Source organism: Zeus faber (genome assembly GCF_960531495.2).
Source record: "Zeus faber genome assembly, chromosome: 2".
NCBI classification, from domain to species: Eukaryota; Metazoa; Chordata; class Actinopteri; order Zeiformes; family Zeidae; genus Zeus; species Zeus faber.
In genome coordinates, this window is record NC_137189.1 from 22,628,400 (window position 1) to 22,643,087 (window position 14,688).

Genomic DNA, 14,688 nt, shown 5'->3' on the forward strand with positions numbered 1-14,688 from the left:
AGATAAGTAAGGGGAAATGTGTGGTGTGGCGTGGGGGGTGGGTAAGGGTTTCTGTTTTGATTGGCAGCCAGCAGGAGCAGTAGTTACTTCAGGGATAGACTCGTGCCCCCCCCCAACACCCATGGTCCCCATCAATTCACACCTTTCCAGGTAAGGGTTGGAAAAAATGAGTGGTCAAGTGTACGTAGAGGTAAACAGATCATAGGATTTGAGTTATTTGTAACTACTCCTCGGATGTGTAGGTCTAGTTACATCATTAACCACCCATTTTTAACCCCCTTTCTGTGAACCCGTTACGAGGTCACCAGACAAGGGTTCAACCACCACCCGGTCACCCAATACCAAAAGCCGGGTAGGCAGGTGGTACAATTAGTAGGCCTAAGTGATAATTCCATATAATCATTAATCGTGGTAATCCACCAGTATTGTATTGTATTAAATTTAAGCCCTCATCATAAACAATCCTGATTCACAATTATGTAGTCTTAATAACTATGAATAACATTTTCTTTGGTTCACTAGTTTTGGTTTGATATCACAGCACACAGCACTGAGGATCAGTCAAAACCCAAAATACCTGCATAGATTACCTCTTCAGTGTTAGCGAATCAATAACACAAGTAAAGGTCTGCACTGTAAAAGTAAACGTGTCATGTCATTTTCTTTGCGTTATGGAGATGCGATTTCGACATCAAATCGTAAATTCTGTTCAGCCCAGGTCATGACCATCACGTACTGCTTATTTTTTATTTGATTTTTTTTAGCAATATTAGCCAAAAGGACCACTGAGCAGAGCAGGTCAGAGAATATGCCAAGTGTCTGGGGAGCTGTATGGTGATATCTATGGTTATCAACTAGAGAGGGCAGAGGCCCACCCATCCACACTCGTCTATCCCCGTATTCAGAAAAACAAACAAAAAGAGGAAGTGTCAACCCCTTCTCTTCATACAGCCAGAGAAACAGCAAAACACATTCAAAATAAATAAATAAAAAATCTTTTGAGTGAACGTTAAAAATCAGACACAACAGAACAAATGCAGCAGGAGGAGCCAGGGAGGGGGGGAGCAGGTCTCTCATCCGCACACTGTCTAGTAGAAATAGCAGGAAATGTCATGTTATGGATGGCAGAATTAAAAGGTGGTGCCACAATTAAAAACAGGAAGAAAAAAAAAAAGTTAAGCTGTTTAAAAATAATAAACTGGCAGATTTGTCTTTCATTTTCATTTATTTATGTTTAGTGCTGGGCAGGTCCAAGCAGCTGGATGGAATTAGTTTGGTTGGTTGATTATTGTTTTTTTGGCGTTGAAGAGGATGACGATGTGGATGCTGTTGTTGTTGCATAGTTTCCAGCTGTGGGAGGAGGGATTATTTGGCTTTGGTTTTGGTTTTCTGTTAGAATGGAGGAAAACAGAAGCAGCGGCAACAGAGGGAGGGCTGGGTAAAAATGGCAAACCGAGAGAGGGAGAGAGAGAGCAGTAGAGAGAGAGGATAGTAGCAGTCGAGAAAATTGGACCGTAGTGCGAAAGAAGTCATGAAAAGTGCAGAAATAAGGTGGAAGGTGGAATAGGCCACTTCCAGAATTATTTACATTTGGAGCCATTTCATGTTTTATTTTATGTCACTCATTTGCTGTAATGCATTAACTCAGACGTATATCTTTGACCAATAAACAAAATCAATAAATAAAAATGTGTGACAAATCTCATTTAAACCCTACTTGACAAAAGTGATTAGTCTGACGACAGACTTCTAAAGGGGTTTTGAAGAAAAACCCTCCACTTCGAAAATGATGGATTGAGTGGTCGCTACGTTCACTTTAGCTCTCCATTACCGACTGAGAAGCTACTTTGTTCGTGCCGTGTGGCTCAAGTGTGACTTTCAAATTTTAAACACACTTGCAGAAAGTGAAACTGGCTGGCGGTGGCATTTAAAAGCCTGACCGAAAGGTTTGGACTGAAAGATGGAAAAAAATACAGAGGGAAAAAGATGGTTGAAAAGAAACGAGAGGGAAAGAGTGGTAGAGGCAGTGAGGTAGATAGTGATATCAAGGTGGAGAGAGAGAGAGAGAGAGAGAGAGAGAGAGAGAGAGAGGGGTAGAGTTTGATGAGTCTGTAGCAGCGGTAGCAAGTGGTGGTTGCTATCCTACCTGGTCCCCTTCAGGAATCTCCTGGAGGAAGGGAGGAGGAGGGAGGTGTAGAGATGGGGGGAGGAGGAGGAAGAGGAGGAGGAGGAGGAGGAGAGGAGAGGAAGACACACGTCCACAGAGGACAAAGAGAAAACACGTCAACAGCTACAGCATGGACACACAGCTAATGCAAGTGACATATAACATATACTGTAACACATAAGCACGCACACAGACAACATAGTTCATGGGGGGGGGTGTACATGTGGGCCATTAAAATGAAAAAACACTCCTGATATTACATGGGGCATATATGGGAAAAAATAGAGTGGTTTGTTTCCAAGACAACACGTTTTGGCTGGTCTCAATGAGTAAAAGGCTTTCCGTTTCATTACATAGTGGGATTTTGACTGTGGGAGTTTCTTTGTATTTTCACACACTCCTCTTAGAAGCCTTGCCAAACGTCGCCAGAATACAGCACGCATGTATAACAAGCTTGGCAGAGTAAATAACTAGAAATTAATAATAGCATTGTGGAGATAATCTCAGAGGCAACACCCACGCCCCGCTAAAGCTTGGAGTAATTACCCTATCGCCCCATCCCCCAACGACTCCCCTGCAGCCCGATCAACATGGGCGCTATAGGAACAACATGTTTCTGAAAATATAGTCCATTTTCCTCTGGATAACTCGGATCCCACCCCAACCCTCTGCCAATTAATGTGTGTGTGTGTGTGTGTGTGCGTGTGTGTGTGTGTGTGTGTGTGTGTGTGTGTGTGTGTGTGTGTGTGTGTGTATGAAATAACGGATGATACACTAATCTAGAGTGAGCGTCAAACGGGCGGCAAAGAACAAATAGGTTGGATTCGACGTTGTCATTCCTTTTGAAAAATAATTAATATGCAACGGCTTCCGGTCAACAGAGTGCGACATGCGAGTGCACACGAGTGGGTGTATTAAACTGTTGTCCTAAGAATTCTGGAAGTGGGGATTCGGAACTGTAAAAAACAAATAAAAAAAAACAACAAATGGACAAAGACTGACAAGAGATCAAGACAAGAGGGGAGGGATTATGTTCTCATCTAAAATATCTTGGTTGCACTGGTTCAGGAGTGTGATCATTGCAACCAATATACTGTATAAACCAGGTTATCTGCAGGTAGGAGTGACTGCTATTTGAGACTTCTTCAAACCTTTTAAATTATGCTTTTCAGATAACTTTAAGTTAGACCAATTTTGTATCAGATAAATAAGCACAAGAATCGTCTATCCACTGAAAATGTTATAGTTAGTCAACGATATTCTGTTGAGGTCCAGACCTTCCACCTCCCTAATTACCAAAACATCATTGTAAAACAATTTAAATAAGGAAAATGCACAAGTCATGCTTCCAATTATCTTTGTCAGTTCCAAAAAATCTAAAAGCTAAAAATAATAACACATTAGCATTCAATTAATATAAATTAATGTATCTCACATTAAAACAACCCATAAAATTCACTGGTAACCTTAAAATGTATTCAAAGGGTCAGTGTAGGTTTATAGGGAGACCACATTTGGCCCCCAGGCTGCCAGTGGAATAGCCCTGGAAATGTTTAGCCTAAAGAAATTTCAACAAATTATTTTCTACAATGCTTTTAAATGTTAAATATTTTCTTGCCATCTTTCCTGAGTGGCTGGCAACATTCTCATTATCCCCATTATCCAAGTTGTTACGTTTATTCACGAGAAGCATCTAAGAACTATCTATTATGTCAACAACTGGAATTTCAGCGTACTTAATGCAGGTTAAGGGCTTTTTTCAGAATCATTTCCATTTCTGAATTGATTCAGTTTTCTGAATGTTTTTGAACTTTTTAAACACCCAGATAAAAGCCCCCCCCCCCCCCCCCAACACAGCTTGGATTGAAAAATATCACATGTCAAAAACTAGACTCAACACGTAAAAATGACAAATGACGTATTTGCGAAAAAAGAAAAGAATAGAGTTTGAAGGGTAGAAAGGGTAGAAACACACGGAAAAAAAGGAAGACTACCAAAACTTTGCCTGCTACATAGATAAACACACGCACTGTTAAAGAATCTACAGCTTTGGTGACATGGTTATGCAGAGCTTAATGATGAAAGATTGATTAAAAAAAAGCAAACTGACCTGAATGACTCCTTCCATCATGCTCACCATCTTGTTGACGATGGCGATGACCTTGTGCGTGCGCTCTGAGGGCGACATGTCAGGGCGGTAGTGGGGGGAGAGCACGTAGCGGCAGGTCATGTACAGGACGTAGGTGGGCGACAGCTTGAAGTGCACCGTGGAGCTGTTGGTGTAGTTTATGATGGCCGACAGAAACGCGTCCTCCGCTGCGTTGGGGTCAACAGTGGAAATGTCAAAAGCACCAAATAATCAAAACATGTCTGTAAGAAAGTTATTTGTCAAGCAACTGGCATATACGCATTATATCCACATACACACGGTAGACAAACACACTCACACATACACAACTGGAAGACGCTAGCAGAGTTGACAAAACACGGATTTCATTCCCTTTAAATGAAACCTCTTCGTAGGAAAAGGGCACGAGTATTGAAACTCAATACTTTTACGGCATCAACCGATTGTATCAATATATTCTGTGGCAATCGTTAACGCCACGGTGAATCTCTCCAGTGCCAGTAAGCCACAAGTAAAATCAAAGGTTTGTACAGAAAGAGTACAATTTTCAATACAGTAAAAACTAACTAGTTTTTTTTTTAGTTTTTTTTTTTAAAGGGAGGTTAAAGTCAAGGTATCATACCTGTACCAAAATGTTTAATGATGTCTACCTTAAAGTAGGCGTATGTGTGTGTTTCTGCATGTGCATGTGTAGAACAGAGAATGAGATGTGCTTGGTGATAACATTGTCTCAAACACGATCTTCCGTTCTATCACAGCATGTGTTCTTTTCCCACTGCATTGTGGGAAAGCAGTCTGCAGCTTCTGCAAATGTTCCAAAAAATACATCCCCGCCTAATGGCTGTGAAAACAGATGACATCAAGCTATGACAAATAAACATGGAGCAGGTTTACGCACGCAGGCACACACGCACGCACACACACACACACACGCGCGCGCACACGCACACACACACACACACGCACGCACGCACGCACACACACACACAAACACACACACAAACACACACACACGCCCACGCACGCACGCACGCACGCACGGGCGCGGGCGCACACACACACGTGCGCGTATAAACACTACGCCTAGCTCTGCAAAGTCCACAAACAATGGTGTGTGGACAGGGAAGGGGCTGGAGGGGCAGTACAAACAAACTTAAACAGCTTAAAGCAATACAGAGAGGCGGACAAGGGACGCACCCCAACAATTGTGGAAAGAGGGGCGGGGTCATTTGGAAGGATCATAAGAAATAGTGTAAAACAAGAGAGGAAGCGAATGAGTACATGTTAAGTTCAATGCAAAATATAAACAAATCATCTAAACTGATTACAATGGTGTTACTCTGTGTTGGACGTCAAGCGTGCTGACAGCACTGGTTAAAAAAAAAATAAGATAAAAATATAAATATTAATAAAATAAACTGATTACAATATCAAGTTGCTCTAAAGCTTGACCTTAGTATAGATGTGTGTGTGTTTGTGTCTCTAAAAGGTTCTGCATTAACCGTGTGTGACGTAGGTGGACGAGGGTCATACAATTAGAACGATGCGGCTTGTGTTGAACTGAGGGCAGAGTGGCCAATCAATACATTCCAGCCATCGATTGGCTTTTAACATGCATACACAAACACACACGTACACACAAGCACCAACCGCGTTATTTAGACCAGTGATTCCCAAGTCCCTGTAAAGTGAATTCAGTGATTTGTTTATCAACACATTACACATGTTAGAAAGTAATTGCTGAAAACATGTGACAGGACTAAACGATGTAGTACCGAATTGTGGAGTAAGCCTGTTAAACTGTTTCTCACCATTTGTCGCACAGCGAGATGCACAGCAGAGATTCTCCGCATTTTTTTTGAGTCAAAACCATCAATATCACCACCTCTGACACTGAAGGGGGGAGACACCGAAGACAAAGGAAGAAGGTGCGCTCACTCTTTCTCTTCAGACTTACAGTTTTCTCTGAACTCGATGCTGGCGGGCAGCATCAGCTCCGGCCCCGAGCCGTCCTGGGACCTGTGGGGAGGCAGCATACTGCGGCGTGAGGAAGAGGAGGGGGACGAGGACGAGTGTGTGCAGGTGTGCAGTCGAAGTGAACGGCGGTCCACAGTGAGCCAGCGGATCAGGCCTCCGTCGACACCGCTGTCCAACGACGTCCACCGTTCCAACGGCACAGCCTGCACTTGCCCGTACACCATTTTGGGTGTATCAGTTCAATGTGTGTGTGTGTGTGTGTGTGTGTGTGTGTGTGTGTGTGTGTGTGTGTGTGTATGTGTGTGGTTAGAGGAAAGGACATGCGAGCTACCAATCCAAGAGAAATGTGTGCAAGCAAGCTACGTTTTCGTAGAGGCATAACTCTTCTTGCGCTCTGTGTGTGTGTGTGTGTGTGTGTGTATGTGTGTGTGTGTGTGTGTGTGTGTGTGTGTACATTATAGATGAAGGGGCTGCGTAAAGAGAATGAACCTTACTCTCCCGTTTCCCTCTGTGGTTCGGAGACGGGATCAGGTTACAAGTTGTCAATGTCATTTGCATGCGCACAATGTTTTCATGCGAGTGCTTGTATGCGTGTGTGCATTTGCATGCAGTGATGTCATTGTGACGTGGGCGCAGCGCTGTGGCACCACAACACACAGTGGGGTGCTATCAGACATCGCTTAAAGGCATAATCCAGCTTTTGAGATGGTGGAAGGTGTATTTCAGTATTTTGGAAGGAGCTAGGTTAGTTTCTTCCCTCTGCGGTGTTGCACGGAGCTAACACAGTTAGCATGCAGAGACACACAAGGATTTAAAAGGATATTGACCTTCTTGTCTGAGCGAGACAAAGTTTCAGTTTCCCACCAGAAACTCACGCTATGATTTCTTATAGCCGTTGGTTTCAATGAGTGGTTTGACTTAAACCATTTGTTTAGAGCTGTTAGAATAGAAACTTGGACAATCGAAATCAGTCACTGTGTCACTAAGCCAGGTGAAACAATGATATTCTGCTAGTTTTCTCCAAAAGGGCATTAACACAGGACCATCTACCCAGACCCTGAGTAATTAATACGAACCACAAACTAAAACTTTGAAATATGAATGTGTGTTATGTGGGTTCATATGTGTGTTAGAGCGTATGTGTGTGTGCGCACACAGACCTGCCGTCCTGCTGCTGCTCTGCTCGGATCATGGGCTTGACCATGCCTCTCTCACTGCCGTTGGCTCTCTCCATCTCCAGCTTCCCTGAGCTCTGCATGCACACGCACACAAAAAAAATACTTGTATTAAAGAAACCGGACGTCCAAAAACATCAGCTGAATACAAGATTCCTACACGTAATGATTTAACAGACAGAGGACTAGAAGAGCAGTCAGGAAGAAAAACATGAATTGCATAACTGGAAAAAAAAATAAAAATTGGCAGCATTAAACTGTTTATATCGGGTTCCCCCGTGTGTGTGTGTGTGTGTGTGTGTGTGTGTGTGTGTGTGTGTGTGTGTGTGTGTGTGTGTGTGTGTATGTGTGTGTGTGTGTGTGTGTGTCTTACCTTGCTAGTGGGTAGTGCAGCAACACTGTGGATGTCCCCGTGAAGATCAAATGTTGTCTCAGGCACACTTCTGGAGAACAGACATAAAGACACAGAGAGAGGGAAAGAGAGGGAGCAAGAGAGAGAGAGAGAGAGAGAGAGAGAGAGAGAGAGAGAGAGAGAGAGAGAGAGAGAGAGAGAGAGAGAGAGAGAGAGAGAGATATGGAGAGTTTTTAGGAACACCGTTCTACAAAGCCGCAATCTCTTCATTACTGAAAACAGCAAGAGCCCAGACCTAATCCACAGCGCCTTGTTGCTGCCAAACTCATACAGAAAAAAAGATGCACACACACACACACACACACACTCACGCGCAAGGCACGCGTATCCAGGACCATCCAGACAGAGGGTTGTACTAGCAACGCAGAAAATGACTCACAAGCATCGTATAAACCTGTTGAAAACGATTGCAAATGATTTTGTGTGCGCGTGTGTGTGTGTGCGTGTGTGTGTGTGTCACGTGGTGTAAAAAAAAAAAAAAAAAAAAAAGAAAAAGAGCACTGGGGATTAAAAGACACGATTGACGTACCCAATGGGTACACAGGAGGACACAGTCGAACAGAGTCTCACACAGCCTCATAATTACATATACATCCACGTATGAAATCCCCAGAGGCTGGTTTGAGAGTGCCAGCTATTGACCAGAATTATTGCTTTTCCATTTAACTCCCTCCATACACATTAGCCAGCAGCAGCCACAACAACTAGCTGACAAGTCTTTACTGTGGAAACTAAAGATTCAACATGGTCATTTATCATCTTTCAGTGGCGCTGTTTTGCCATGAAATGAAGATCACATTTTTGTCCAACATATTTGACCATGAATCATGATTGTTGTTTTTTTTTTTACAGGTAATTTTCGAACTTATAAGCAGAGATTGTGATATAATGATTGTGATAATGACCGCGTGAAATACTTGGGAACACATTCTTCCCTAATGTCAGGATCGACTATCACCGTTCAAAGCTTGCAATGTGTGTAAGATTGTGTGATGAAGATGATATTGCTGCATCCTTCTTTGGAAATGGCCGCCGACTTCTGACCAAAACCAGCCAGTTATGGCCAATAGGCTCCATTTTCCGTCCGGCACTTGTTTTTCCACACCCTCTGGAGGCCATTTTGGAGGTCAAATGAAACAGGCAAGTGTGAAACCTGCTGAATGCACTATATAGGAGAGACATTTTAAGCTTGTATGAAATGGTGGAACCGAGCCCTAGTTAAACTGTTTACTGTGACACACAGGGATGACCGTTGACTACGGTAGCAGACAGAGTTCTACTGCTGTAGCCACACCTGAACGCTAGGCTACTGAAATAAATAAATAAATTAAAAAGGACAATTTGATTTTTAATCCGTCGGGAAAAATCCTGTCGTGCATTAAAACGCTGTAAGCACAGTTTACCGTGTTCTCAAATCAGCGGCAGAGCTGCTTTACGGCCATACTGCTTTACGGCTCCCATGGGAGCGAGTGTAAACAAACATGGATACAGGAACATGGCGCTTCGGGAAATTAAAATGACTCATTGCATTTGCCCGTCTGCTATGGCAACAACATAAGGTGAGAGTTGACGACTGAGCCGATTACATTTTACTACATGTAGTAGACACAGGTAGTATCAGCACAACTTAATTTGCCTTTTTCTACCAGCGTTCGCCGCTGGCAAAAATATATCTTTTTTTTTGTTGTAAATAGCAATTACAACTTTCAAACAGACAAGTACAGGATAAAGAAACAATGTTTTTTTGTTTATTATTATTATATTGTTTAATATTATATTATTATACTTTTAAAAAAATCGGGACACATGGGCTGTAGTATGTACCTTTATGTGTTATGTCTGCATCAACTACGACCACAGAAATGTGACAGCGAATTGGCCGCATACATAACGTCGTATGCGGCTGCCTTCCCGACAGAATCGTCGATCAGCCATCGCTGGGGGGTGCGATTGGACAATTGAAATTTGCATGATCACCCAAGCCTACTAAACACCCTCATATAGTTAGCAGTGAAAAGTTGGCAGTGATAGTTACTGACCAACAGAAAGGGGATGAAGTATCATTACAGACACCAGCATAATATGTTGACCTTTAACATTACATTACATTTTCATTTAGCACACGCTTATATCCAAAGCGACTTACAATTGTTCAAACACCGACGGACGCAGCCATCAGGAGCAATTAGGGGTTAAGTGTCTTGCTCAAGGACACTACAGCATGCTAGCGGGAGGAGCCTGGGATCGAACCAGCAACCTTTAGATCACTAGACCACCAGCTCTACCGCCTGAGCTGTTTGTTGAAACTACATAGGTCACACCTTGCGCAAAGGTTATTGCAATTCGTAACCACTTATGTTGAGAGAGCAACCATCTCTATAGGAATTGTAGTTAAACAAACAGATTGTTCAGCTTGCATTTTTACTTTTGGGTAAGAAAACAGACTTTTGTGTTAGCGCCTGGCTGGTTTTATGGCAGAAGTACACATCATGAGGAGAACAGAGAGATCGCTGAACTTCGGAAACAAGCCAGGGAAAATAGAGAAAACATGTGCATGAAATAGAAAAACATCCAAACATCATGTGGATGTTTACCCAATTCGAACATTTTTATGAGTGAAATTGACTTTATATTTATATATTACAATGAATAAAAATGATTACAATTTAATATTTAATGAAGCGCTTCTATTATCAAATACAGACTAACCGGCACGAGGGAATCATTTATGACACGCAAATCTGGATAAGGTCACCTGACCAAACAATGGTCCTTTCGACTCTCTTGTGGCTTTGGTGCTGCCTGCCCATGTGCCCAACACTCCCTACTCTGGCTCCCACATCTCTTTTTATATCTTTCCCTCTCTAGACCAACACACCCTGTCCCTCTTTTTTTCCATGTCTGACTCTGTGTCATGCAGTCCAGTTGGAACATGGTAGCATAAAGCCTGGATTAGCACTGTATGCCCTGACGGAAGCGGGATCAGATGAACACACACGAACACACACACACACACACACACACACACACACAAATTAAAAATCATTCAAAGTGGAGAATATTAAGTCACTGAACCTTCTGCGTGGCACTGTCAACCTCTGGAAAAGCTCAATGTCTTAGTGACTCACGTGGAGATCCACAGAGAAAACCACTTCTCTAATGGTTCCTATTTACAGCTCACTACTGTTGTCATTACGGGTGGCAATGATGCGTCCAAAGACTTGCAAACAAGCAGTGACCTTACTGCTCTCCCCCACTCCCTTCATTGATAGCAGTCATCCATCATCTGAAAAGCTTGACGTCCATAAGCGTCGAAACATTGAGTTTGTCTGCGACTGGTAACACGCGGGGCATCCTGGGCTTTACAATCCAAACCACTCTGGTCGCTCTGCTCTCATCTGATGCTATATGACATACACACTGAACAGCCTAAACGGTGTGAGTGAGAGAGACAGAGGGAGAAAGAGAGAGAGCAAGGCCACACCCCAAACCACATTGATCTGATTAGAGGCCACTTGTTTGCCTCGTCATAACCTCTCTCCCTCTCCCCCAAAACTTATTTTCCTTTTTTATCCCTCTCACTCTTCTTCTTTTCCCTTTTACTGTTTAATTTCCTCACATCTCAACTGCCTCTCCCCTACACTTTTTTTCTCCACCCCAATCTGCTTTATCTCACGGTGCTCCAAATGTTCAGACAACCAAAAATATTCTGTCTGAAAATAATCTCAGTATTTGGCAGAATGAGTAAAAAATGCAAATATTTTAACTAAATTTGTGACCGATTTTTTTCTCTTAGGTTTAAAATGAAGTGTTCAAATAATGGCAGCAACCATTTATACCATACTGTTTATACCATACTGCTGTCTAACTGAATGACTGCTACACCTTTAGCAGCAAAACATGTCAAAAGCGTTGAACCATTTCATGAGGAAGTGCATTAAAAGGTTTCAATGCAGATAGAAACAAAGAGGTGATATCTGTTTAAATGTGAAAAAGTGCAGGTTGGTTATTTGTGAACTGAGATTTGGGCTAGAAATCCTAATGGAACACGGCGCAGTGAGATAGTGGTGTGGAACAAAAACCGTCAACTTGATAAGTTCAAACCTCGGGAATAACAATTAATGGGCACTACAATTGAATAATATATATTTTATCATATTGTGACTAGGGAGTACTAGTCACAATATGATAGAACTACATCAGTTTTACTATGTTAAGTCTCTCCCCCAATATTAATTTGCCTGCATTAGCAGAAACGCGTAAACACGCACACACACCCTTCCTCTCTTACCCAGACTTGTGCCTGCCCCTGGCCATCATGGCGGCTGGGTCGCGCTTGCCCCCCTGGTCGTATGCCGGGTCCACAAACTTGAAGACGTGGGCCGAGCCAAACTGGAGCGTGGAGCCCGAGCGCAGCACCGTGGTCTCAGTGATGCGCTGGCCGTCCACGAAGGTGTCGGCGTCGGGCCCGTGTGGTGTCACCGTAACCAGGCCCTCGCTGTGCATCAGGTTGCAGTGGTGGGGCAGTATGCCCGGCCCAAACAACTACAGGAGGGGAGGGTTCAACACAATAGACAAAAATCATGAAATCACATCAGGGCTCATATGTAATTTAAACTATGATATCACACAAAACTCTCATTCCTTAAATAAAACAAACTTTTCAGACACTTAAAATGTTGTCTTATAATAGATCAAATTAAATCCAACCACTTTTCCAGCACTTTCAAAGTGTTTATTCATATAATGTGTGTGTGTGTGTGTGTGTGTGTGTGTGTGTGTGTGTATGTGTGTGTATGTCTCTCTCTACCTGAATGGCTCCGTCGTCGTTGCAGTCCGCTCCCACCTCAGTGATGCTGTGCTGGAGCCGGTAGAGCTTTGGTTTGTCTCTGGAATCTGACCCATCTATGGCAGGATACACACAAACACACGCACAGTCAGCAAGAGAATACGCAACTTGAGGGTTTAATTATTATCAAATAACACAGTTGCGTATAGTTTAGACTTTTCGAAAATACAATGACGACGTGGGAAATCATTTTGATTAAATGGAAGTTGGAGAAGGGTCTTGGTAGGTGGGGGGTCCATGGCTGCAGTTACTGAGCATTAGTCAAACAGGTTTTTAGTACAGAAAAGGCAGAGCGGCATTCGTTTATGGAAGAGGAAAGAGGGGAAGAGAGCAAACCCATGTGGGGGGGAATAAAAGTTTTGTCCGTCAAATCTTTGAAAACAAACCTAATAGCTGAGAAAACAAATTCAGAAAGAGCGTCCCAAACCGCCTCTCTACCCGGCCTAAAATAGGAAATCTATTCAGGTGTTGCTCACTGAATACCAGTGTGACCTAGAGAGGAAAATGTGATAATGCAACACTGCGGGCATTTAATGGGAACCTGCTGGATTGAGGGTTTTACTGAAAACCTGTCTTTGAATAGAGTTTTACAAGCTGACGTGCAGCTGACGATATTTGGTATAATATAGCATCAAAGAGACTAAAGGAGAATGGCCTTATTCACAGAAGGCACGTACAATCTTATTTGATTACATTATGGAGCTTTCCTTGAACACATGTGAAATTGACCTTTTTTCTTATCAGAATTTGTCCCTAAAGAGATTATTTTGTTAAAATAGAAATCCCATATTTGATATTTAGCCCTTATTTATTTAGTTTGAGGAAATAGTTTCTCACAATTTAACCTTTTCTCATAGCTTCATGACCAAATCTTCCTGTAACAAGGCATTACGTTTTAATAACTTTCCAAAATGAAATAGATTTGACATTTATTATGTAAAAACACCACATACTATTATAAAGATGAGGGAAATAGTCGTTATCACCTATTACATCTGTAATTGTTTCTGTGTTAGCCTGCTAGTGAAATGTTATCAACTACGAGTACTTATTACAAATGCCATCCAAGATGGTTATTGCAAAATGTGGGTGTTATTACATTACAAAGGTCAAATGATTCATTACATTTTGGCAAGTTATTCCAAAATGTGGGACTATTACATAATGCGTTGTTGTAGCCACATTCCAATGAGACATTCCAAAAAGAAAGAGTGAAACAGAAGACATAGGTGTTGCACGTGCACGTTTTACCTTCATGGTGTCGATAAGCGTAGTAGGCATAGTGATTCCCTCGCCCTGGGCAGACAGGCAGGCAGGTAGGAAGGACACATGCATAAGTGGGCACACACACCATACATAAGAGGGCGTAAAGAAAGTAGGGAGGGAAAAGAAAACAAAGTACCAAAGGAAAAGAAAAAAAAAAAAAACAGAAAGACACACACAGAAGAGGGTGAGAATGCGGCAAGGAGGAAAAAATTAATGCAGCATAGCATGTTCCCATGTTAATCCCATGCACGCACACACACATACAGACAAGCTGAGCATGCGCGCCATCCCCCAAAACATAAAGTGGGGGAGAGGATGGGCACCATTCCCGCTTCTCTACATCCTGAGAGGTTTCGGCATCACCAATAGGGCAGGGGAGTTGAACGTGTGATGAAGTGGAAGGAGGCTTGCTTTTCCACGGGAAAAACGGGCCCGAGAGCCACGTCATTATGTCACTGCATGTACATTGTTACGCATGTTCATGCACGCGCATATAGCAAGCATTGTATGCTCTAATGAACACACCATATACATTTTTTTATTATCAACATTAACAACATATCAACATTAACTCTGGAACCAGTTTTCCTGGACGAGAGCCGGTTCTTTTGCTGTCGAAACGCGAAGAACTGGATTGAGATAAGGCACCGGCTCCAGACAAGCCCTCAAAATGCCTCGGTTGAAAAGGGGTACTAGTGGTTGAACACTGGGGCC

General features: G+C 42.7%; 1 protein-coding gene across 11 annotated transcripts in view; it reads right to left on the bottom strand.

Annotated features, from left to right (window-relative positions):
- afdna (afadin, adherens junction formation factor a) overlaps nucleotides 1-14,688 on the bottom strand; it is a 112,514-nt gene that overhangs the window by 46,045 nt on the left and 51,781 nt on the right. For 9 of the 11 annotated variants that reach the window (XM_080024512.1, XM_080024517.1, XM_080024516.1 and 6 more), the window contains exons 9-15: nucleotides 12,670-12,764; nucleotides 12,151-12,404; nucleotides 7,821-7,890; nucleotides 7,433-7,524; nucleotides 6,253-6,314; nucleotides 4,278-4,483; nucleotides 2,147-2,167 (exon numbers count right to left, since the gene is read on the bottom strand). In XM_080024512.1, coding sequence (XP_079880638.1) covers nucleotides 2,147-2,167; nucleotides 4,278-4,483; nucleotides 6,253-6,314; nucleotides 7,433-7,524; nucleotides 7,821-7,890; nucleotides 12,151-12,404; nucleotides 12,670-12,764 — 800 coding nt within the window. The remainder of the gene's footprint in view (nucleotides 1-2,146; nucleotides 2,168-4,277; nucleotides 4,484-6,252; nucleotides 6,315-7,432; nucleotides 7,525-7,820; nucleotides 7,891-12,150; nucleotides 12,405-12,669; nucleotides 12,765-14,688) is intronic. The other 2 variants (XM_080024510.1, XM_080024513.1) reach the window with 1 other exon arrangement.